The sequence below is a fragment of the Prionailurus bengalensis genome, chromosome B2 (assembly GCF_016509475.1).
Source record: "Prionailurus bengalensis isolate Pbe53 chromosome B2, Fcat_Pben_1.1_paternal_pri, whole genome shotgun sequence".
NCBI classification, from domain to species: domain Eukaryota; kingdom Metazoa; phylum Chordata; class Mammalia; order Carnivora; family Felidae; genus Prionailurus; species Prionailurus bengalensis.
The window spans coordinates 63107488-63132098 of NC_057349.1; the positions used below are offsets into that span (position 1 = coordinate 63107488).

The window sequence follows — 24611 nt, forward strand, 5'->3', positions numbered from 1 at the left end:
GATGTATTGTATGGTCTAGTTTTTGAGATAAGGAAATTAGAGCACAGAATTGACAGGTCAGTTACTATGTTTTTGTTTTCATGTAGCAGGTAGCAATTCCAGCTCTCTCAAGATAAAAGCAAGGAGAAGGAGGAAGGAGATTTACTGCATAGAATCCCATGGTAGCTAGTAGAATTGAAGAAATAGTTGAAAAACCAGCCTAGGAAAAAGGGCAGCTCCAGAACTCAGCAGAACTTCCCTGGGACACTGCTGTAACATGATTCAACTTTAGTGACCTTTGTTTGTCTGTGTCTCTGCTCAACTTTCATACTCTTGGGAGGAAAAAAAAAACTATCAAAAGGATCTGATTCAACTAGTTTAGACCAGCTGCCTACCCCCAGACGAAGGTTCAAAGTCAAATTAGTTTTGAGACGATGGTATAATTTTCTGACTCTAAGCCATGGTGATGCTCAGGATATCATTCTTTTCCTGCATAATTTACCTTAACTCTTAGAAAAACCAATTAGGATGATGAATTGTTGTTAGTTTAAACAGTTTTGATGCTAATAATTCTTAATGAAAGTAAGTAAGCCATCTGGCATATATTAACCTTGATGTTAGTACTGAAAATCATAACGGTATAAAGTAGATCTATTTTTTGAGTCAGAGTTATATTTCACATTACAAATTATCACCATGTGTTATTGTTTTTAATACTGATTCTATTTTAGAAAACTGTGAGAATTGGCTTGCTTTTCTTCAAGTTAAAAATTAAAAAACAAAGAAATACAACATTTATTTTCATCCATAAACACAGCAGTAAAGGCATTTTATTTTCAAAATAAGAGTTATTGACTTTTGTTTCTTCATGCTTCACAGAAAATTTCACTAATGTACAAGCCCTATCTCTGATTTTAATAGTCTAACAGCTTAATTTAACTGCCTAGCTCCAAGGAGTAGGCTTTAGAGGAATTGAGAAAGTAATAATAAAAAGATCAGGAAATAATTGGAATTCAGGTTTTTTATAAGTGACTCTAAGTTAAATTTATTAGAAGTTAGTTTTGATTAATTCTACACGATACCTTGCTCTTTTGGTAAACTGAAATCCATCGTTATTATCGTTCCATTATTTTAGTATGTTCTTTCTTTTTATATATTATAGTTTTATGCATTTTAATAGCAAACTTACAGGAAGAGCACAGAAGATAGACAACATTAAAAACATGTACTTGCATGTAGGACAACTCAGAAAAGCACAGAGAATGGATGGAATCTACTCTATGATAAAAATGCTACAAATACCTCCTAGTTGCCGTCAGTAAGAAATGTACTTGTTTTTAAAAAATCCAAATGCTGGCATTGTCCAGAAAAATTTAACAGATTTATTTATAATTGTTATAAAGTTGAACTGCTAAAACGTGTTTACTGAAGCATACTGACTTGCATTAATGCTTTATGTCCTTGAGTTTATATTAAAAATTCACACACAAATGAAAATGGAAAAACTGCCAATACCTGATTTCTGTCCCCTATTTTTTTCACTTGCAAGCATATACTTAGGTACCTTTTGACCCCAGAACTACCAGTGACAAGAAGAAGACAATTTTTTTTTGTAAAGAATGAAATGTTTTCCATCATAATGGATACTTAAGCATGTTCTCCATGTACTAGCGGATGTCTTGTGGCATAACTGTTACACATTTGGCATGGATGGCACACAGGTTGGTGTCTTCAAAGAGACCCAGCAGATAGGCCTCACTTGCTTCCTGCAAAGGACCAGTAGCTGCACTCTGGAAGCACAGAAAGGAAGTTTGTGGATCAGAAGTTCAGTGAACTTCTGATAGCATCTGCTTCTGGGAAGTGCCACAGTACCAGGCCTGTAATGATGAGGTTTCTTCACCCCTTCAGTAGAGGGCGCACTCTTACCAGCAGCTTTTGTAGCCAGTTGCTTCCTGGGTACTCTCCCGCCTGCTGTGGATTTGCAGGCAGTCTGCTTTATAGGAGCCCTGGTCCAGAGACCTCCTTACTTACCTCCCTTCTTTGGCTGGAGCTCGGCAAGCTGGAGGCAGCACTGGCCTTAGTGAGCAACTGCAGCTCAGTGGTAACTGCCTACTGTGTTCTTTCTTAAATATAGTATCCAATACCTGTGGGAATGTGTTTTAAGACCCCACCCCCCGTGGATGCCCAAAACTGCAGATAGTGCCAAACCCTATATATACTATGTTTTTTCCTATATACACATACACATGATAAAGTTTAACTTATAAATTAGGCACAGTAGGAGATTGATGATAATAACAAATATTAGAGTAATTATCACATACTCTAATCAAAGTTATGTGAGTGTAGTCTCTCCCTGTCTCTAAATATCTTTTTGTACTCTAATCCTTCTTGTGATGATGTGAAATGACAAAATGCCTATGTGAGGAGATGAAGCAAGGTGAATGACGTAGGCATTCATTGTGACATAGTGTTAGGCTGCTGTTGATCTGACAATAAATCAGAAGGAGGATCACGTGCATCCAGACAGTGGTTGACTGTGGGTAACTGAAACCATGGAAAGGCAAAGTACTGTGGATCTTATGGATTCTTTAACAGAGAGCACACAAAATTTTGCACAAGGCTCTTGTCATATGGAGAATTCCAGCAAGTTCAGAAGGAGATTCTTTTCAGTTGTGTCTTCACTTCCCATGAATAGTAGGAATAAGCCTGAAATATCACACTAGCTCAATTGAGCCTTTTGGAGGGGCTTTTCCTCCCAGACAGATGGGAAATAAAGAATATTGTCTTGTCTTCTACTTGAACTCTGATACTACCTGAAATTATAATTTATTGATTTATTTAGGTGAATGAAACTTTGACCAAGAATGTGTGCATCCCCCACTGGCCAGCAAACTATGCTATTTTAATATGTACATAACACCTAGTCTTACCAAATCTCAAATGTCTGTTCTGTTAGTGGAAAGATACAGAGGGATACTTCATCTCTTTGAGGACTTCAGTGTAATCTGTTTGGGAACTTAGAGAGAGGAGTTGCCTGTTTGCTCATTGCTCTGAGGAAAGTGACAGTATCCTCTACGTTTTTTTGCAGATGTTTCACAACTAAAGTGGCAACTTATAAGACACTAATAGAACATGCTCACCTCTCATAGAGTGAATTCTTGCTTGGAATGCAGATTTTCCTACAATATTTTAGGATAATAATTGATAAATAGGCCATGAAAAATATTGTCCGCCATAAATTACAGCAATGGAAAAATAAATATTCTTGGTCACAACTAAGCTAGGACTTGCAAAATCAAAATCTCTGTTCAGAGAAGGAACTTAGCTCTAATGACCCTTGAATATCTATGCAATAAATTTTATTTTGGATTTTAGTTTGGCATTATATGCTAAATTGACTCTGCTACTCTTTAATATGTATTTGTCTTCTTTAATGACCATCTTGTCTTCTAAAATTATCTTATTGCCCTTTATGCATCCATAGTAACTTTTACCCTTACTACAAAATTTCAGCTTGTTCAGAGAAAGCTGCTGAGAATGATTTTTTTTTTATTTATGGACTAAGGTTTATTTTAAAGTTTAATGTGGTCATCAAAGGTTAATGAGTCCCAAGCTTATAAATTAAACTACCTAAAGACTCACTCAGCATCTCTAGACTGATTCAGTAATGAGACTAAAAGGAGCAAAAAAAAAAAAAAAAGAATACATATGTACACCCATATCTTATACATGTACATATAGAGAGAATTTTATGGAAATGTGGGTATTTTGAGATAAAGCAATTTGTGGTATGGCATTTATAATCTCCAGACATTTAGAGGTGCCATTTCCTAAGGAAATTTGTTTCTGTTCAAATTTTATAAGCCCATACATAAGTTAAGGGTGGGGAGTGAAAAGAACCAATACAACATGCCAGTGTGTTCCATCCACACATGTCTAAGCATGCATGTGTGCATGTGGGTGTGTGCACGTGCGCGCACACACACACACACACACACACACGCAGCATTGCCAGTGAGGATGATATCATCCTGAAGAAAGAATATATCCACATTCTTTAACATAAGCATACATAAGATTTTTCCTGAAAGTCTTATTTCATGAGGAATTTCAGCATGTTCAAGGAGATTCTTTTCAATGTTTCTTCATGTCATATCACATGAAAAAACCTGAAGTAACAAATGACCCCATTTAGCATTAGATGGACAATCTGGCAGAACTTGGTCATTGATCGCACTGACGCAAAAACCTCGATTCTATAGAACCTTGGTCCTGTAGAATCTCATAAATAAATATGTAGTAGTTTTTCCATGGTCAATCTAATATTTATAATGTGTATAAAAATGCATGTTTCATCACAGTTAAAGGTAAAAGAGCTTTGTTATAACAGTGAATGGCTTGGCAATGTAAAAAGATAACTCAGCAAAGAAAATTAAATCCTGAAAGTGTTATCATTCAATCTAGACCTTGATACATCATATGTTTATCTGAAATAACAAAAGGGTATTTAAAGTACATATTTCTAATTATAGAAGTCACCTGAGTTTTATTATAGAAAATTTGTGAAATACACAAAAGCACTAAAAAAATAAAAGTTATCCCTATGTGTACTGCTCAGGGAGGGCTGTTGGTAATAGTAATATTATGATCTATAATCCCAAAGCTCAGAAGCCTCTGAAAACCTTGGAAATGCTTTTGTAATTTTCAGGAAATTCTTTTGGCAGTCAAATGTGACCTGAAATCATATGGAGCTGATCTATTTATCCTACTTGATAAAAATTTCATGTTTTGCACAGAAATATTTGTATGTTTATTAGAGGGTGCTGCCGCAGGTGCACTGGGAGTGTTTCATAATATCTAATGTTAGCACTGTGTTATTTTTATTAAAAAATCAGAAAATTCAGAATTCTGAAACAAATATGACACCAATTGAACCTTCTAGCATTCTCATCTTTTGTGAAGTGCCTGGATAACTTTTAATAATTTAAATGTTACTCTATGTAACATTTTGTAACTTTTATTTTCCTATGTTAGCCAGTAGTTTGATGAAACATGATTTTAATAGTTGCAAAATATTTTATATTATTTTACATAGCTTATTTAACTAATATTTTGTTGTTGACACACTTGGTAAAAGAAAAAAATTAATTACAGAAGCTAACAGTTAACATTACCAGCTCTTCTTCGAATATATAAATATATCAATATCTGAAACCCTACCCAGTATCATTAGCATTATTCTGCAACTCCGAGAAGGAGAAGGAGGGGATATTCATTCACTTTTATGCTTAAGCCATTAAAGGGTTCTAAATTTAAATTCACTGATGAGCCAAATTTCTTCTTATAATGAACTGTTCAGCTAAACTAAATATTATATCATAAAACATATTCCATTTTTCCACTAGCTGAATGAAGCATTAGTGTAATCGTGTATTTCTTTGATGGCATTCTGCCAATCTGAAATGTGTATGGCCATGCTTAGCAGTGCCAGAGTCTCAGTGATGCTATTGTTGATGGGGTGGTTCTGTGAGATCAGAAATGCTCTATGAATCACCAAACACATTAAATTAAGTTTGCTGCAGATTCCATGTCATGGCATTTTAGCTGGCCATCCTTACCCTTTGAAAGCAGGTATTTGTATGTATCATCTATATCATGTTTTCAGCCAACATAGATGTTTAATTTCAATAGTCAAAATATTTGATCAACTAAAATGCCTTGCTTCTAACTATGTAACAGATTTTATGATAGGAACTATTTCTTCTAGGGTCTTCAAGGAATTCCAGGCCTTCCAGGTGCTCCAGGCCCCACTGGACCCCCTGTAAGTATTCACTAAAGCTATTCCATTCACAGTTCCCATCCACTGGGATGATGCAAGGTGAACTAGATTCCACGTTGCCTTTTGTTCTCTGTGTGTCTATGTAGATTATCCAGCTGTTGCCTAGAAAAATAGCATCCCATGTCTTAAGTTTTCATTTAGTATTACTTAAGGCTGCTCAAGTTCATAGAGATTTGTCATCAGAATTCTATGAGAGTAGAAGCAGTCTGTAATTAAGCTAGTCTATTTGAATAGAAGTTATATGTAAAGGAGCATTCTATTTTTTATTCATAATTTTTCATCATTAACCTTTGTAAGAGATATTCAGATGTTTACACCCTCACTTTCTTAAGCACCATAAACTAAGAATATACATTTTTAAAGGGAAAAAGATGGGCCAAAGATTATCAGATTCAATTTATTTTTGCCTATTTATCCATTAAAATACCATCTACTTTAGATAACACCTTTTTTTCACTGCCCTTCAAACACAACATCGTGGTCTTTGGTTATACTGTTTTCCTAAAAAGTGTTCACCTAAACTAAATATTATATAATAAAGCATATTCCATTTTTCCACTAGGTGAATATCTCTTTTCCTTTCTTACTTGCTAAGCCCAACCTGTCACTAATGTGCTGTCGAGTGTAGAGTGGCCTGTTAAAATACAGGACATGCAGTCATATTTGAATTTCATATAAATAAATAACGTTTTTAGCATAAGTTGGTCCCAAATGTTGTATTTTTATTTGCTAAATCTAGCAACCCTACTCAAGTCTCAACTTCTCCAGCAATTCATTTGAGTTCCCATGCAAATTGTATTTCCCACATGAGTAGGCATGTGATCATGTTTCTTTGTGTTGTAAAGCATAGGTTCGCCATAATTAAAATCTTATCATTTATGCCTTCACCACAGTTGTATAGAACAAACCTGGTTTTAAATTTTACATTAAAATTAAAAGTTAAGAGAAGAGCTGTGAAAAGAACCATGGTTATTTTCACTATCCATTCTCAAAGAAGAATTAAAATTAAATTATATTTTCCATTGGTAGGATGCAGATCGCATAACTTAATATGCACGTTGTTAATTCTACCGCGTCTTCAAGTATTTAAAATGTTGATCGCAACCAAAATTATAGCTCGTTTAGGAAGGCATAATGTTATGTAAATTGCCATTTAAACAGCAAGGCTAAATTCTTAAATGTATCAAAAGGTTCCAATTAAGGTCATTAAATGTGGTTGGCCAAGGTGAAAAAGCGACCACAAATACAAATTTTACCCTTGCAAGGGCTTATCAGCAGGGTACAGCTGCTGTATCAGCCTGAAGACATATAAGCTTATAGGACTGATTTAATTAGGATCAAATGACCTTCAAAACATATCAGTTTTAGCAACCAACTTCCAATGCCTTTTGGCCATTTAGTTGTTTTTTGTGTAACAAACTTGGTTTTGTGTTTTACAGGGCTTGTTAGGAAGAACTGGACATCCTGGCCCCATGGGAATAAAGGGTGACAAGGTACAGAGGAAATGCCTCACTTACTGTCTCAACTGGGGCTTGGGGGATGGCAAGGTGAGACCATTCACAGAGAGATCTGTAAAATCAAGCAAAGCCTGAAAGTAGGAATAATGTCAGGGAATAGTTACTCTGGTAGGGGGCTTGAAAGGACATACACACAAAAATTGGTCTGAATACAGGTTCCTAGGGAAAAAGAATGAATAGAACACTGGTGCCATATAGTAAAAGTCCAAGCTGGATTCAGGGTCCTGGCATCTAGCTATGTACGAGGATGGAGTGGGGGAAGCCTTCTGAAGAGGTGCAGGTAAGATGGTTTGTATCAGGAACTCCAGCCACAGGTACCAAGGCTTCAGACAGCTCCCTGAGAAAATCTGGAAGTTCTGTCCTTTGAGAGTCATAGGGGAAATTCACTAAGGAATTAGGACACTTGTTTTCTGGGGAGTCCAGTTGATTGGACAGATGGGTTGCTATGGTCAGAGGAGTCTCAGGCAGAAAGACCACAGGGCTTCATATGTTTACCCGCTTTAGGTCTAAATCGGCTCCACACTGTAAGTCCAGACACAGCCAGCCAACAAGTGAAATAAGATTAGGTACTCAAATGAGGGGAGTAAGAATCAAGAATCCACGTAAGCTACTCAGGTGGCTTCTACCCTGAAATGACCAAAATGGGGCATAGTGGCATCAAGAAGCAAAGGAATTAAAAAAAAAAATTTGAAAGGAGCCATGTGTTTATTTTAGATAGTCTCTGCACATTTTTTTCTGATAGTCTTCCCAAGAAGCTTGCCCAACCCCACCAGCCTTTTTTCTCTGTTCTCTATGGAAATTATTCAGAGATATGCCTTTTGAAGTTAATGGGAATTCCACACTGAGATGAGCTTTGGGGCACAATCAAGGATGAAAATACGACTTTTAATTGTGCCAGGAAAAAAGAGTCTTTTCAACAGGCACATATTTTTCCTTGTTTGTTGTGCTTTCATAGTTCATGAGAACTATGACATAATTCCCTGGAGGACACTGCTAGCAGTCACCAGCAGATGACATGTCTTAGAGAGCTAGCCACCATCAAAGCAGTTTGGGGAAAGATACAATATACTTGTTGTCACTCATTCTCAGGCAGATACATTGCAATAAAAACTTTACAGTTTATTTTCATTGATAAAGATACAAATAGTTTTTATCACACTTTTTTTGTTACTGGAAGAAAGTGGGGAGATTGGAATGAAATCCTTCATCAAATTCATGGATATGAACTGAAATCCCTCAAAATTTGGGGGCATTATAGGCAGGAATTTTACTGTCTCTGGATTCTTTTTTAATTAACCGTTTCTTGCCATTCCCATGACATTAAGGGACTTAAAGATTTTATGAGGCTATTATTCTAAAAGAAAAGCACAGTTACAGGAAGAACTGGTTAAAGGCATCAAAGGGACCATAATATCTTTGCTTAATATGGATCCGTAAGCATTGTATGTTTTATAAAAATAAAAGTGAAATCCATTTTTCAGGTTTCAGCTTGAATTCATTTTTCACAATTCCATTTTTAGTCTTCTTCTCCTGTAAGCAGAATGTCTGAGGCTGTTTAAACTTTAAAGAACATTTTCCTTAAACAATGTTGTACCACAGTCACTTCTGTTCAACGGGATGTGCCTGACTTGGTTGTAAAGTCTAATATTACCTTAGGGAGTGAAAGAAGTTTCTCCTCCCGCAAGACACAACACAGGGTGTGATTTTCTACTTTAGTCAGATTATATGGATGGTCCTCTGGTTCCCCAAAGATGAAGGTGGTAGAGATGAGGCTGAAACTGAGGGGCTGACCCTGGAAGGCATATCCCCAAGCCTGTCCCTGCTTGGAAGTATGCTACTCTGCACCCTGACAAGGACAGAATTTCCCCAGCTACACTTAAAGTCTAGGGCAGGATCACCCAGGCAGCCTAGCTCCATCTAAAAATAAGCTTGATCCCTGGGGCCCACACACTGGCAATCCGAACGGGTATGGGAAAAGGCATTCACCTTTCCTGTGGTCTGGGAATGTATTTTCCCAGGTGAAAGAAAAGGCCAAGCTGAATAAGACTTTGCAAGGCTGAAACAAAATCATATTGATTTTAGAATACAGCTCTCTGAGCAAGCACAGTCTGGTTCATAAACTTGGTGTAGAAATGTGTAAACCATTGATTTTTGGTCTCTATATCCCTTGCAGGGCAGTGAGGGACCCCCTGGGAGACCCGGACCACCTGGACCGCCTGTGAGTTACTTCAGGTTTAAAACTTAAATTCATATATGTTAGTAACTCAGAGGTCAGACTACATTTAGATATTCTCAAGGACAAAAGTTGTCTGATACTTATGTGTGTGTGTGTATATACATATATACATATATATCAACTTTTATATATGTATGTGTGTATATGTATTATATATATACGTATGTGTGTGTATATATATGTGTGTATATATATGTATATATGTATATATATGTGTATATATATATGTGTGTATACACACACACACAGACACACACACACACACATAGATATATAAATGATAGCCAATGAAGCTTTGGGGAGACCTGATTTTTCCCCTTTAGTGCAGCCCTAATATGCAGTGTTCAGATTTGCATACTACGGGCATCCCTACTCTGGACTCTGGAGACCTGAGTGTGTGCCCTGACTCTCCACTTCCTACCTGAGAGACCCTGGGAGAGTCATTTAACCTCAATGAGCCTCATACAGAAAAAAGGGGCTTTAAAAAGAGCTCCCTTCTGGCTATGTGACTTGGTACAGAATTTGGTGTTATGCTATATGTGTTCATTATCATCCATGATGTCTGAGATGCAGAGAAATTCTGTTTATATAGTACATAGCAAATAAAATGTACAAGAGCCAGCAATGTTTTCAGGCCTGCGATTGAGACAGATGTGCACTTTGTCAGGGAGACTGTGGAGAGGAGAGGTACCACTCTCCGTAGCAAGTCTGCCCTCATGTGGGGCCACGCTTAAATCACAGCAGAGCTTTGGTCCAGGCCAAATGTTCTTTTCCACCCTACCTCACAGGAATATTTTAAGAAACCAAACTCACCTAAGAAGGGACAGAATTCATCTTTCTGAAGGCAAGAAAGATATGTTATTAGGCTGCATGCAGTCACACACTTTATGCACATAAATAATATTTGCACTCTGTTTTCTTAACTCTGTTCATTTTGTTCACTTGCCTTTTCCCTTGACAAAGAAGCAAGGTACAAAGCATTTGGGGCTCAAATCCTAAAATTCACTCCCTCTCCTGTGGACATAACAATCAAAATTAGCATGAGTTCACAAAAGGGACCTATATTTTACATGGGGTTAGGAAATCTTCTTCCCCCTGAATTCTTCAAAACTATTCACTGTTCAAGGTAAGTTACATATTGTCTCTTATGAGAAACCTTCTCTGGAAATCTCAGACAAAAATATCTTTCATCTGACAAGGACTCAGCACACTAAAATACAGTAGACATTCAACAATTGTCAAATGAGTGAGTGAAATAATAAAGGAATAAATGAATGGAACATTTTTCCTTCCATCACTAGTGTGTTGAAGATGTATGCAAATCCCATTCACTGAACACCATTGGCCACCATCACCCAAAAACAATGAAATGATGGCTTCTTCAGTTTTGTAACTGAAATGTGGAAATCACAAAAGGGAAAAATGCAGGTTGTTGATTCTTTGGGAAATTTTTAAAAGAAGGATAAAAGGCCCCAGTTAAATTTTTATATGCAAATTTTGCCTGAATGCCAAAATGTATGAATTTTTAAAATGTATTTATTATTTGAAAGAGGGAGAGAGAGAATCCCAAGCAGGCTCCGAGCTGTGAGTGTGGAGCCCAACTCCGGGCTCGATCTCATGACTGTGAGATCATGACCTGAGCCAAAACCAAGAGCCAGATGCTCAACTGACTGAGCCACCTAGGCGCCCCCAAACTGTATGATTTTTTAGATTCTCAATTTAGTTATCTTTCTGTTAGTTACCAGGGGGCTTTCTATTCACAGATCAGATTTATTAGGAAGTTCTTATTCCCTTTTGTTCTACAGAATATATTTTTGTAGAAACATCCACAAAGGGTTGTGAGTAACATCATTTCCCCCATTTACTTTAATTTTCTACTTACTATGAAGAGACCGTAGAAAAAAATTACTTTTCAGTAGCCAAATTGCTCCCTGTTCACATCTTCATCAGCACTACCATGTTATAGCCTGCAGGTCACCGGGCTGTAAACAGTGAGCATAAATTGGCAATTCAGAAACTGAATTTTAATGAGCAAATAGTATTTTCCTCTGAATGCATTAGCGTCTTATCTGTCAGACCCGAACATTAATCACACCCTCACTGAAAGTCTCTCTGTGCTCCAGGTACAGCTCACATTCCTTTCCATTCCCCACACACCGCCCCCCACCACACACACATATTTTCTTTTGAAAAGCCAACAATAGAAACTTGGTTTTATTATACTTGTAGCATTAAACTCCCTTTCTAAAGTAAAATCAGAGAAATATCATTTGGTAAAAAGATAAAAGATAGACTATTAAGCTAAAAAAGAATAATTCTTTATCTCATCGCTTTCCTAAGGGTGTACCATTCAATGAAGGAAATGGAATGAGCAGTTTATATAAAATCCAGGTATTTACTTTTGTAATTATGTAAAATTATTTTCCAGTGATGAGTTGCTGTAAATTGTTCTCACCGTGTTCTTTCTTTTTTGAAGGGAGGTGTGAATGTTCCCAGTTTTCCGGGCCCCCCTGGCCCCCCTGTGAGTACAGCTGTTCATTACCAAGTATACTTTAGCTGAATAGCCACAATAAGTAAACGAACAACTCCTAAGTTCACTGAAAAAAATACATGTTACAAATATAACCAAAATCTTATGCAGTAGGAAATAAATGATAACCAATTTAATAAATAGAGCAAACATACACAGCCTAAATCACGAAAAACATCATTCTGCATGGTGGTGTCACTTTCTGGATTGTACATCTAAGAACAAAATCAGTGTCCAAGCAGTCACGCTCGTGGGGGTTCCATCAAGTTATGTTTCTTCATCTTATTCTTCAAATCCAAACCGTAGCAAAATAAAACCTGCAGATATTTCCTGTGTATAAAACAAATTGTATTAAAATGCTCTACATTCTATAATTTTGCTTTTCCATCATTATTTTCAAAGTGACTTCCCATGTTTTTCTTGTAGGGCCCAAAAGGAGACCCTGGCCCAGTGGTATGTATGTTCCCATGCTTTGTGTCATTTAAAAAATAAGTCTTTATTAAAGTTTGAACAAAGAGCATCCGGAAAAGATGGCCTGTCTTCTCAAATGTTCATCAGTTAACATGTTGGAAGCAGGAGGCAGGAAACCAAGGAAATACCAGCAATGTGTTCATTTTTAAGATGCTTTGGTCTTGATGCCACTGCCTTTGGCATTTGTCTCTTTTATTAGGATACTTTCAGAATCGCCCTGTGATGGAGGAAGGCACGAATGCAGTTCCTAATAAATGGAGCACTTTTTTCTGCTAGCATTATTTTGATGGTTAACTCAGTGTTAGGTAGATTGTGGAAGAGAAATACTTACTGGAAAGGAATTCCTTAATATGTACCCAGCCTCTCCCTACCCCTCCCCCCAAAAAGAAAGGGACTGTGTGTTTGCTTTGAATGTCTTAGGCAGTTATTCTGTAGGAAATGCAGTATGCTGTCATAAACCTGCTTATTAGGTGTACCAGGAGGTTAACACTCAGCACAGGAAGAAGAGATCATGTCCCCAGCTACCCAGAGGGTAACAGTTGTTCTCAAGCATCCTTCTCAGCCATGGAGCATCATTCTGAAGGTTCTGCCAAATTTATTAGATTCCCTTTATTCCTTGGTAGTTTTTCCTGTCATGTTCTTCTCAAGCATATGTCCTTGAATATGTTCTCTCATATTGCACTTGTGTTAACATTTTAACCTTGATTTATACAGTATGCCTGAAAGTCAGATACGCCTGAAACTGAAATAAAGTTTTCAAATTATTTTCCATTGTCATGTGAAAAAAATTAAGTCCCTTTCATTACAATACAGTTTAGTAAAACTAGATGAGTAAATTTTAAAGACCACAAGAAGCATACAAGGTAATCTTTGCATATCTAAATATATTTTCAAAGGACATGCATTAAAGCACATATGTTTTGTTATTGGCCAATATATATTAAGAGCCAGTTTTACCTCTGAAAGCATAATTTCAATTTAGATAGTACCAGTTTCTGAACCCCAATAATGTAATTCAGAAGTTTCCTTTGTTTTCTTATTCATGTAGCCCCCCTTTTATCTGTTAATAATTTTTATGCTTTCACCAATCATATCCTCCACTCTAACTTCAAATTTCTTTTATCTTGTTGATAAAAGTTTCTTCCTGGTCTTTCCCTCTCATACTGACTCACAGCCCCTCTGAATCATGTAGAGGCACCTAGACTTCACACTGACTTTTCTGGAATATTCTTTCAAGTTTTTCATTAATAATTGCATATCAAGGTCATAACATATTTTTAAAAGTATTATAATAAAGAATAAGTTATAATTCACTTGGATTGGAAAACAGGTAGCAACAAAAATATACACAGATTTAAGTAGACTTTGAAGGAATTAAGCTTCAAATTTCTTAGCTACAACAAAAGATAAAGGATAAAAACTGACTGAAGGATGTTCCTTGCTTTTAGAGATGTGATTTAAGTGGGTGAAGCAAAAAAAAGAAATCTGGAATATAATGAAATAAACACTGTGTAAACCCTCAGGTTTATCTTACATATACCCTTGAAATGATTCTTTGGGCCCGCTACCATGGCCCAAAGTGGTAGGTCACCACTACCATGCACCTCCCTTCATTTCACACCAGTTGTCCCCTACAGAGAAATAATACTTTCTTACCATAAAAATAAGCCAGGAATGGTAGAATTATAGGTCAGAGTAGAAAATGAAAAAGTCACTTGGCAGTGGGGGGTTGGGGGGAGAGATTGACTCTTCGGCATCCTTTGTTTGCCATGATGGTAAATGTACACCACTGTTTCTAATCTTCTCAGTAAACCTTTATAGAAAAAAATTACCCTTAATTGAATTTATCTTCTGAGGTTCCCCGTTTAATTCCTTTGGTATTTAATTTATAAGCAGCTTCAATTAAATATTTAATTATTAAGTACTTTCAAATAAATATTGATTGATTGGGCGACCACTTTCCTCTGTCCTAAGGACTGTTGAGAATGTAAACAAAGAGAATCAAAAAGCTCATCTCCTTTGTCAATAACCCAGGACCTCTTTTACAGAGCTTTATGCAGAATAGAATCTGAACATCTTTTTTTTTTTTCGTCTGATTGACAGGTTACATATTAGTGGACCTTTAAAAAGATTTCTAAGGCATGAGAAGTATCAAGTCATCTGCCTGTTCATTAAGTATTCTGTAATAAGGACAGTATCATAAATAATAATGGAAGTTGGAGCCTTTGTCATATTTTGAAGCAGAGTAGAATTATGCATGCAAAAATATACTTACAGAGAATGAAAGCTCCTTTTCTATGTGATTATGTTGAGAGCATCCAGTGTCCTAAGAAAATATTTGCAGTTAACATTAATTCATTAACAAGGATGTATCAAACAACTACCTACTTTATCTCTCTTAATTTAAAAGCCTTAATGTTTATTTGCTCAAAGTTAGCAGTGTCCTTCACCTAACTTTTCTTTTTCTTTTTCAATATATGAAATTTATTGTCAAATTGGTTTCCATACAACACCCAGTGCTCATCCCAAAAGTAACTTTTCTAAATATATTCCTTGAGAACCTGCAGTCTCCAGTTGGCCTGGGACCATCCACTAGAATATGTAAAAGATTTGTTTTAATGGAAATGCTTACCTATCTTCTCCCAGTGACCCATGAGCTTGAGCTATAACTTTTAGAATCACCGGAGATGCTGCTTCTGAGCCACCCTCTGAAGCATTCACAATTCATGTCCTGCTGTGGAGAATACTGAAAGATGGTCAACTTTACTATCAGACCTTCATCTTCCTCTGCTCTTAAGGAGTTTAGCCATATTCTCTGGTCATCTAGCATCCCTGGGTACCTCACAAATAGGCAAACTTCATTAAAGCCCAGCCTTTCCTTTAATTCTTATTGAAATTGGCATTATCACTGACTAGAGGGATTCGTTCTAATTAGATTCCTAATCAGAATAAAAATAATTAATCAGAAATTATATTCATACTTCTCCAGGGACTAGCTTGATCCTCAAACTGTTGACAAACACCAAATGCAAGAATGCAGATGTTTGAAAATAGAGCATACAGATTACTTGCTAAATTGCTAATCCGTGTTTGAGGGGATACTTTTTTGGCAAACAAAAAAATCTTTGTGTTTGAAACCAATGCTTAAAAAACTTTATTGGTCATTGTTTCTGAATTTCCTATGTTCATATTTAACAGGGAGAACCTGGTGCAATGGGGTTGCCAGGACTAGAAGGATTTCCAGGTATAAAGGTAAGTACAGGGGTTAAAAATGTCACAGATTCAGCATTCAAAAATGTTTATTGAGCACCTCCTGTTGGATCAGGAACTGTTTTAGGTTTAGATACCTAAGAATACAAAACAGACAAAAATCTCTGCCTTCGAGGAACTTACTTTTTAGGAAGGGGATACAGAAACTAAAATAAACATAAATAAATAATAGATGTTGGTAAGTACTGTGGAAAGAAGGAGAAAGAAGAACCGGTTAAGGGGGCTCACGTGTGCTAAAGGAGAGGGGTCTGTAAGTAGGAGTCTGAGAAAGCAAGATCTGAGCAAAGACTTGAAAGCATGAGGGAGAGATAGCCAAGTCCCCTCAACCCTGAAAGAAGAATCTAGTGTATAGCATGGTGATGATAGGTAGTAATACTTTACCATCTACTTGAAATTTGCTAAGTGTTCTTACCACTACGTGAGGTGATAGCGATGTTAACTAGCTTAATTTTGGTGAATATTTTACAGTGTATGAATATATCAAATCATTAAGCTGCATACCATAAATGTATACAATTTTGTGAAACAGTAAATAGCAGGTCTAAATGCCCTGAGACGTGAGCATTGCTGCTACACCAAAGGAGACCAGGGGAATGAGGGAAAGAGAGAGTGGTAGATGAGGTCAGAGAGGTAGGGGTAGAAGTAAGGTGTAGCCAAGCCATGTGGTCACACAAGGCAATACTACTCAAAATGTAGCCAGAGAGGACCAGTGCCAGTCTGCAAATTCTGTTATAGATCCTGTGGCAAGGTAAGTATAGATTGAGAATAAGTATTTAAAAACTTGTGTAGCAATTTAACTTTGCTGTGATATTCAAACATGTTATCAGTAAACTCACCTTGGTTCAAGATGTATTAGAACATAGAGGCACCTGGGTGGCTCAGTCAGTTCAGGGTGATAGGCCTGCAGGTGGAAAGCGAGAGTGGAAGCAGGCAAGCCTATTAGAAGACTATTCCCATAGTACAGGTTGGCTCAGATCAAAGTAGAAATGGTGGAGATAGTGAGGAGTGGCTAGAATCTGGATATACTGGGAAGGTAGAACCAAATAAGAGGAGTCAAGGACGACTCCCAAGTTTTTTGACCTGAGAAACTGGCATGATGGGGAAGTCATCACCTGAAATGAGGAATAGGCAGAGGCTGTGTAGACAGGGTGAGGATGATCAGTATAATTTTGGACATGAGGTCAAATTTGGCAGTATCTATTAGAGAGAAAAATAGAAGTAGTGAGTAGGCAACACAATATGAAGGCATGGAGTTTGAAAAAGGAGTCAGTGGAGCATTCTGGGATATCTATATGCTTGGAACAACCAAGTTTAAAACCAGAAGACTTGATAAGATCACCAGGGGAATGACAGTAGATTTCATAAAAGAGGAAAGGACCAAGGATGAGCCCTGAGGCCTCCAATATAAAGGGATCAGGAAGAAAAGGAAGAATGACCAAGGGAAAATGAGATGAAATGACCAGGAGGTAGGAGGAAAACTAGGTGTCCTGAAAGCCAAGCGAAGATAATGTATCAAGGTAAAGGAAGTGATCACTTGTCTCAAACACTGCAAATAGGTGAAGTATGATGGGGATGGGGTCAAGTAGGATGGCCAAGTATTAACCATTGGATTTATCAGTATAGAGGTTTAGCAATAATAATTATTACTTCATTATTTTGGTAGGAGCAACTGTTGGATTTGAATAGATTTAAGAGAGAATAAGAAAAAAGAATTAGAGAAAGCAAATACAGTATAAACAATGATCAAGGAGTTTTGCTGTAAAGGAAAGCAAAGAAATGGGCTGGGGGCTGCTGGGGGAAGTAGGTTAAGGTTTTATAAAATGGATTTTAGGAATGGACCATAGAAATATCATAATAGTCATATGCTAAAGGAATAATCCAGTAGAAAGGGTCAGGGGAGTGATGATATAGGAGGAGAGCGGAGAATTTCTGGAATGACATTCTCAAATAGCTAAAATAAAATGGGAACTAATATATAAATAGAAGGTTTGGCTTCAGAGAGGAAATGAATAGTTGATCTATGGTAACAGGTGGAAAAAAGAGTATAGGGATACAGATGCTGATACATTGGAAGAAGAATTGGTTGGGGTCTGTAGAGTTCTATTCTGATTGATTAAATTTTCTAAGAGATGGAGGAAAAAGTTCACCATCTGAGAATGAAGTTGAGTGAGAAGAGGTTGGAGATTTAAGGAGAGGGTCTTCTAAGAGAAAAGGAGAGTCCAGGGACCACAGAGTATGCTGAGTCGGCAGCCCTAGGCCCTCCACCCTCCCCACTGAGGTTCATGGTCATAAACTGAAGTGAGACTAGTCAGGGAGATCTCGTCCAGCATGTACACTAGGGTAAAGACATAGATTTAAACAAGTTTCCAGTTTTGACAGGTGAGTACTAGAAGCGAGAATGGGGCAAGAGAGTCAGTCGTGTACAAAGGGAGTGATTATAGCAAGTGACCATAGAATTTAAACTAAATAATTAAGAGAGAGAGGCCATCTAGTGAGTTGATGAATAATGAAAAATCTGTTCAATGGATTCGCAGTCTTGGTGGCATCAAAAGTTTGGGAGTCCAAGGTACTCAAGAGACTAGTTAAAACTATGGTGGTCCAATATCATAATTTATGAAATTGACATTATGGAGGGGTTACAGTTATTCTTACTGACAAAGCCTCAAATACAACGATGGAAATAAGAGGCAAGATGGTTAAAGGAGTGGTTCAAAGAACTGCTAGACCTCACTGTTGGGAGAACCATATTATCCAAGAGAAGGCCCCTTAATGTTAACCTTTTCAGATATACAAAAGTTTCCATTGAATGAAAAGTTCCAATTTATTCATTTCATGTGTAAAAATCCCATTGCTTAAAAGGAGCAGAGTGAATCTGACAAGAATTACCTGTTCATACTGTTTACCTACTATTCTATTAGTTCTTTTTCTATTTGACTATAGCTATGCTTTACATATTAAAGATATTACTTCTATCTCATATGTTAGGGTTTATATCCTAGTCAATCTGGCCTTTCATTTTCATGTTTAATCTCATTGTATATGTAAATATAACTTTTATGTAGTCAAATAGCAAATGATTTTCCTTTGTGGTTTCTTGTTTTGCTTTTATGCATTGAGTTCCTTTTATTTTTATTCTCAACCAAAATCAGGTAGTCACTTAGCATTTTCTTCTAGTTTTCTTGTACTTCATATTATTTTATTATTTACTCAATCTATATGGGATTTATATGGAGTATAACATAAGGAGAGGAATTAAACTTTTTTCAAGGAAACTATTCAAATTATTAGCACTATTTGTTGAATAATACATCTCCTTTACTAAAATCCTGTTATGGATGTTGGTCTATTTCTGAAGTTATGTAACATTTTTATATCACATTGATATACTGCTTAATCTTATGCCAATATTCCATTATTTTAATTGTTAAAGCTTTATTATATGTTTAAATATTGGTACTGCTAATCTCCTTATTGTTCTTCTTTTAATTTTTTTCTTTTATCTTTTCATTTATTCATTATCCCAAGTGAACTTTAATATCATCTGATCTAGCTGCAATTTCATAAGAATTGCATTAAATTTATAAATTAGTTTGGGTAGCAATGACACCTTTACAACATTGTCTTGCCCTCCAAGAACAAAACATATCTCTCCATTTAATCAAGTCTTCTTTTATGTCCCCGAGTGAAGTTATGAAGTTTTTTAATGTAGGTTCTGCTCAACAAAAATTGCCATTTTATTATCCCATATATAATCATTAGTACTTTTAGCATTGTCAGCTTTATCTGAAATACCACATTGCCTTTGGAAAAAGAGCTGAGTCACTCCACTGTTCAGAGCAATTCAGGAGATCTTCTAATGGCCTAATGAGAGAACTACAAAATTTCTTGTTCTAAATATTTTTATTCTAACCCTACATCCAATAAGGCAGGTATGGGGAAAACTTTTTAGAAGATATTCAGTGTGCTCTCTGTTTTAAATATTGATAATGGATTACTTTTGAATATGTGGAATGAAAATACTGTCTTGACTAATTTTAGCTGTATGTGTGGAGTCCTATTAAAAATAGGTAATAGAAATAACCTAAATGCTTATTTTCATTAAGATTCGTATTTGCTTTAGTTTTATGGAGGGGAACAAGTTTTAACAAATTCAGTTAGCTGCTCATTTTATTTTCCCATCTGATGATATTGATAATGCTTATCAATACCAAAGAAAAGCTTTACCAAATCCAAATGATTATTTGAACACTAATTTTATAGGTAAAGATTCTATCGATATCATTATAAGTAGCAATTTTTTTTAATCCCAACAGGGAGATCGGGGCCCAGCAGGTCCCCCAGGAATAGCCGGAATATCGGTGAGTCCAGAGTATCTCATGTTATTTTCACAGGGAAGAAGTTCCATCTCCACAGCAAATCTATAGCTAGGGAGCCAAATGGCTGAGGAGCACATGGTACCTCCTACCTAATCTCCTACTGATCTCCTACCTAATCATGATATCTCCTGCCTAATCTCCATTAGGTTCTGGAAACATCCAGTTAAAAAAATAAAACCCCATTCATCCCTGTCCATCCTCAAGAATGCTCCTTTCCTTTTTGCATTTTTCTTATTTTTTGTCTTTTTCTTTTTCCTTCCCAACTCATGTAAACGGTGGGGAAGGCAATGCCCAGTTACTGGTGCCAATATGTTAGTACACAAAACCAAATTTGGGGAGCTTGTTTTGTTTCTGTGTTCTTGTCTCATTTAAGGTTTCTTGGCCCTGAAAAGGCAAAGTTCTTGTGCTCAGGCATGTACTTCAAGTTCTTGGTATTAAGCTACAATCTGCTTGAGTTTTCCCTAGGCCTGGTGTTATTAACAGATCTTTACTGCTGCTAATGTTTCCTCGTAAACTAGCCCTTCCAGCCTCTCAATCATTTTTGTTGCTCTCTGGTGTCAAATGTTTTAATCTTATCAAGGTCTTTTCAAATGAATAGGAAGTACTCCAGGAAAGGTTGAAAGCATTTCTCTGAGCCCTAGGGATCGCTCTGATCTTCATTCATGATGCTCTAATTAAAATTTTGTGGCCATGCTTTATGAATAAGAGCCCACTTACTGTTGCTCAGTGCCCCTGCAGGGTAGGCCCAGGGAAGGAAAGTCAATGGAAACTATGTACTTGAGTCATAAGAACACAGATAAGAAAGGGCTTTACCATCCCCACTTAACAACCACTCATTGACACCTACTAAGAACAAACACCACCCAGAACATCCATCACTACCCGCTGGCGCTCACCACCACCCACCACCTCTATCCTTTAAAAGGCCAGTGGCCACTCTGCTTTACTCTATTTAGTGGTTAAGTCTAATAACAAAAACTTAAAACCCATTCATACTCTGCAGAAAATCATCCTTTATAGAGGAGGAATCCCCTTATTTAGCTATTCTAGATCAAAGTAAATATTCATTAGTATGATTGAAAAGTAACATGAAAATATTTTCTTTAGCAAGCATGTCAGGATTTTTTATACAAGAAAGTATTGTTCCTAAAAGTAAATTCACACTTAATCCCATTCCTTCTCCTGTCCCCTAATCATGACTATTCCTAGCAACATATTTGGAATTCTGTTTCCAGAATTGCCCTGAGCCCCCTACAACCTGCCCGGCTTATATTCATACCCTGTTTTTGTTTACACGTGGTATCATGAAGCTTAGTTCCCACTGTATTCACCCAGGTATGACTAAAAGTTACTTCTGGCTATGACCCTAAATTACATATGTATATAAGGGGAAAAATATTGGCAACCAATGAAAGTATTGAAAAAGTGAGTGACAGGCTCAAAAGGCAATCCAAATGAAGACCTCCAAAGATATTTTTGAAGGATACAGCATGATTGAAATAAGGGGCTTGGCTGTCTAAAGATCCTATACATTTACTTAGAATGCAGTTTTCTTATCTCATAATTAAGAGGATTAACTGACAATTACAGAAATAAAGAAGGCATAGAGATTTACTCATTGCATGTATACAACTGTATAATTAAAAATGCAACTTATTTTTTTTTATAGTGGATCTTACTATGATTCAAGAAATAAAATACTCAAAAGATTCTGGAGATAGTGGTGATGGTTACACAACAGTATAGATGTACTGAATTGTACACTTAAAAGTGATTAAGCTGGTAAATTTTATGTTATGTACATTTTACTACAAAAAAACAGATTTAAGGGGATTATTCATGTTGCAGCAGAGATGAAACCTGCCTACTCAGACTCATTATGATCACTCTGTTGAGTACCAAGGAGACCCAATCCTGCTCTTCCTAAGAAGAGATCAGTCTATCCCTTTCTAGTATATTCAAGTTCATCCAGAGATTTCACCTGGGCTTCTTTCTCCCGCTTCTTCCCAGGATGACATGTGGGTGTAGAGGAGGAAGTGTCTGTCAGTGCCGGCAGTGGGGGAAAGCCTCCACACAGCATGCTCTCCCCCAGGTCCTCTGAGCTCCACCTGACCTTTGGGGTTGCTGCTGCCTGCTATCAAGTTCCTAATCCCTTTGTGTCAGATCTCAAGGCCCAAGCACTCTACCCCTTGTGTTCTATGCCAAGACCATGCTGGACATTAGCCTTCTCAGCTGTAGCACATCCCCAATTCCGGCCCATGGGAGCTTCAGGAGTTCCATAGAACCTATGGAACCAGGGATGCTCTGTCAGGCCTTGTGTCTGCCTAGCTTCTACCACTCAGCCATATCTGTGCCTGTGACAAGGGCTCCTCCCAGAGTTCTAAACAGCAAGAGGAGAAAAAGGCCCTCCCTCTTTCAGATTCTCTACTGGGGAACCTACTAGTGTTTCTGCAGCCTCAGCCACATACCGACATCCCTTCGTTATTTATTTTTCTATCCATGTTAGGTCTAAGGGATAGGAGGTGGTTCCCTCTCAGAGCCAACATCTTTAAGTTTGGTCTGGGCACTTGGGTACTTCTCACTTCTAGTCTCTGCTGGACCATCTTCCTCCCTTTTTCCTCCCAGTGGTCTCCCTACCTAATGTTTCTCAATCGTTAGTCCTCAAAGCCATGTGTGTTGGAACAAATCAGTCTTGTCCTTTCCCTTTCAACCAAACATGGCTTTTCAAGCTGAACATGTGGTTTTTTTCAGGCTAGCCTACTATGAACTTAAAAATCCTCTTATAAAATGCAAAATCTAGGAAAGATTTCTTTGACTCTCTGTGCCCTCCCAACCACCAAAGTAAAGAAGAGCTGCTAGTCAATTAGGAACAAGATGGATTTTCACTAATGATGATACACTGGTTTAGTATTTTCAAAGATATTATCCTCCCCTCCTGCCCCTCTGCCATCCACACATAGGTACATTAGAGAACTGCATTCTAGTCTGTACCTTGGAGCCTCCAGAGTCAAGTATATGTCCCCACAGACTCTGTCCCATTAGGAATGCCATTGTAGTATAAAGAGCCACAGCCCTGGCTGCACATTAAATTCACAGGTGGTGGGGGGGGGGAGGGTGGTGAGCAGGGGGAGTACATGGCATCATGCAATAATTTGGCTCCTAATGTTTCTCCTTGATTTGATTTCCCAGGGAAAACCTGGAGCCCCAGGGCCTCCCGGAGTTCCAGGGGAACCGGTGAGTTGCGAGCCACTTACTTAACTTACCTCATGTGGTTTTACAGTTTTTCTGAGCAATTAACATTTGTCTGTGACATGTCTATAGGGTGACAGAGGACCTGTTGGAGATACAGGTTTCCCTGGACCAGAAGGACCCTCAGGAAGGCCAGTAAGTACTTTTTACTATTTAAATTTTGCCATTCTGAGAACTATTCTAAGCACTGCCTCTTCGCCTATCTCCTCAGAAAATCTGACATTTGTTGTGTCTAAGGGAGTGTGACTCTCCCTTTTGGGGGTGTCCTAGCTCTCTCTGAAGTATCTTTATGTATTTAACGATGATGGGAAAAGTGAGATTTTGTTTTGTTTTGTCTTAAGTGTCAGGAAATTAGATTCATTATTTCTTAAGTCTGATGTTCTCAGAGTTAAAAAATAAAATGGCCTGTCACGTCCTAAAATATAAAGAAACTGAAGGCTTGCAGATATAACTCCTGGGTGCTAAGCTAAAAATCAATGTAGAAGCTGTTTTCTCAGATACCTTTCTTTATCTGTGGACCTTGTTCTTATACTTTCATAAATCATGCTTCTAAATATAGCATCCTTTAGTGTCCTAAAAGAGCTCTTGGTTACTGATATATATTGATGTAATGTTGTAATGATCATTCTTACTAATTCAGCTCAATTAAACATACTTTCATCCAGTCTCTGCTGTTTGCTAAGGATGTACTGGGCCATGAGGGAGGGGGCATAAAGATGAATGTCATCCATCCCACTCTCAAGTCTACTCTTTAGAGGTCACTGCTCCTTTTGCTTGTTTATTTGCCATGGTGTGTGTGGGGAGGGAGTGCTATTAGCAGAAGGTGGGTACTGGAGGTGAACAAGCAGCACAGAGTTCGTGAGGCTGGTTTAGACCTTCTGGGTCTGAGCGTTCCCTGGCCACTATCTCCACAGAGAAGGCAATATGAAAATACAGGAAGCATGTGCAATTTAGAGTCAGGAAGATATGGGTTTGAATTGTGACTCAAAGGGTTTTGTGAATCACTTAAGTAACATGACATGTGGTAAGCATTTCCAGTGCCTGGACACAGGAGGCACTCAATAAATAGTTTCAAACCCTGCCTCCCCCTTCACCTCTTATTACCAACTCCCTATCCCAGCCCCTAACCATTCCCTAAATG

The 24611-nt window shown here is 37.4% G+C and overlaps 1 protein-coding gene across 1 annotated transcript in view; it reads left to right on the forward strand.

Moving 5' to 3' along the window:
• The window catches only part of COL19A1 (collagen type XIX alpha 1 chain), a 346821-nt gene that overhangs the window by 291945 nt on the left and 30265 nt on the right, over positions 1 to 24611 (forward strand). Inside the window, exons 36-45 of the mRNA XM_043591732.1 lie at positions 5750 to 5803; positions 7261 to 7314; positions 9512 to 9556; positions 11915 to 11965; positions 12051 to 12095; positions 12531 to 12557; positions 15774 to 15827; positions 20159 to 20203; positions 23411 to 23455; positions 23543 to 23605. Coding sequence (XP_043447667.1) covers positions 5750 to 5803; positions 7261 to 7314; positions 9512 to 9556; positions 11915 to 11965; positions 12051 to 12095; positions 12531 to 12557; positions 15774 to 15827; positions 20159 to 20203; positions 23411 to 23455; positions 23543 to 23605 — 483 coding nt within the window. The remainder of the gene's footprint in view (positions 1 to 5749; positions 5804 to 7260; positions 7315 to 9511; positions 9557 to 11914; positions 11966 to 12050; positions 12096 to 12530; positions 12558 to 15773; positions 15828 to 20158; positions 20204 to 23410; positions 23456 to 23542; positions 23606 to 24611) is intronic.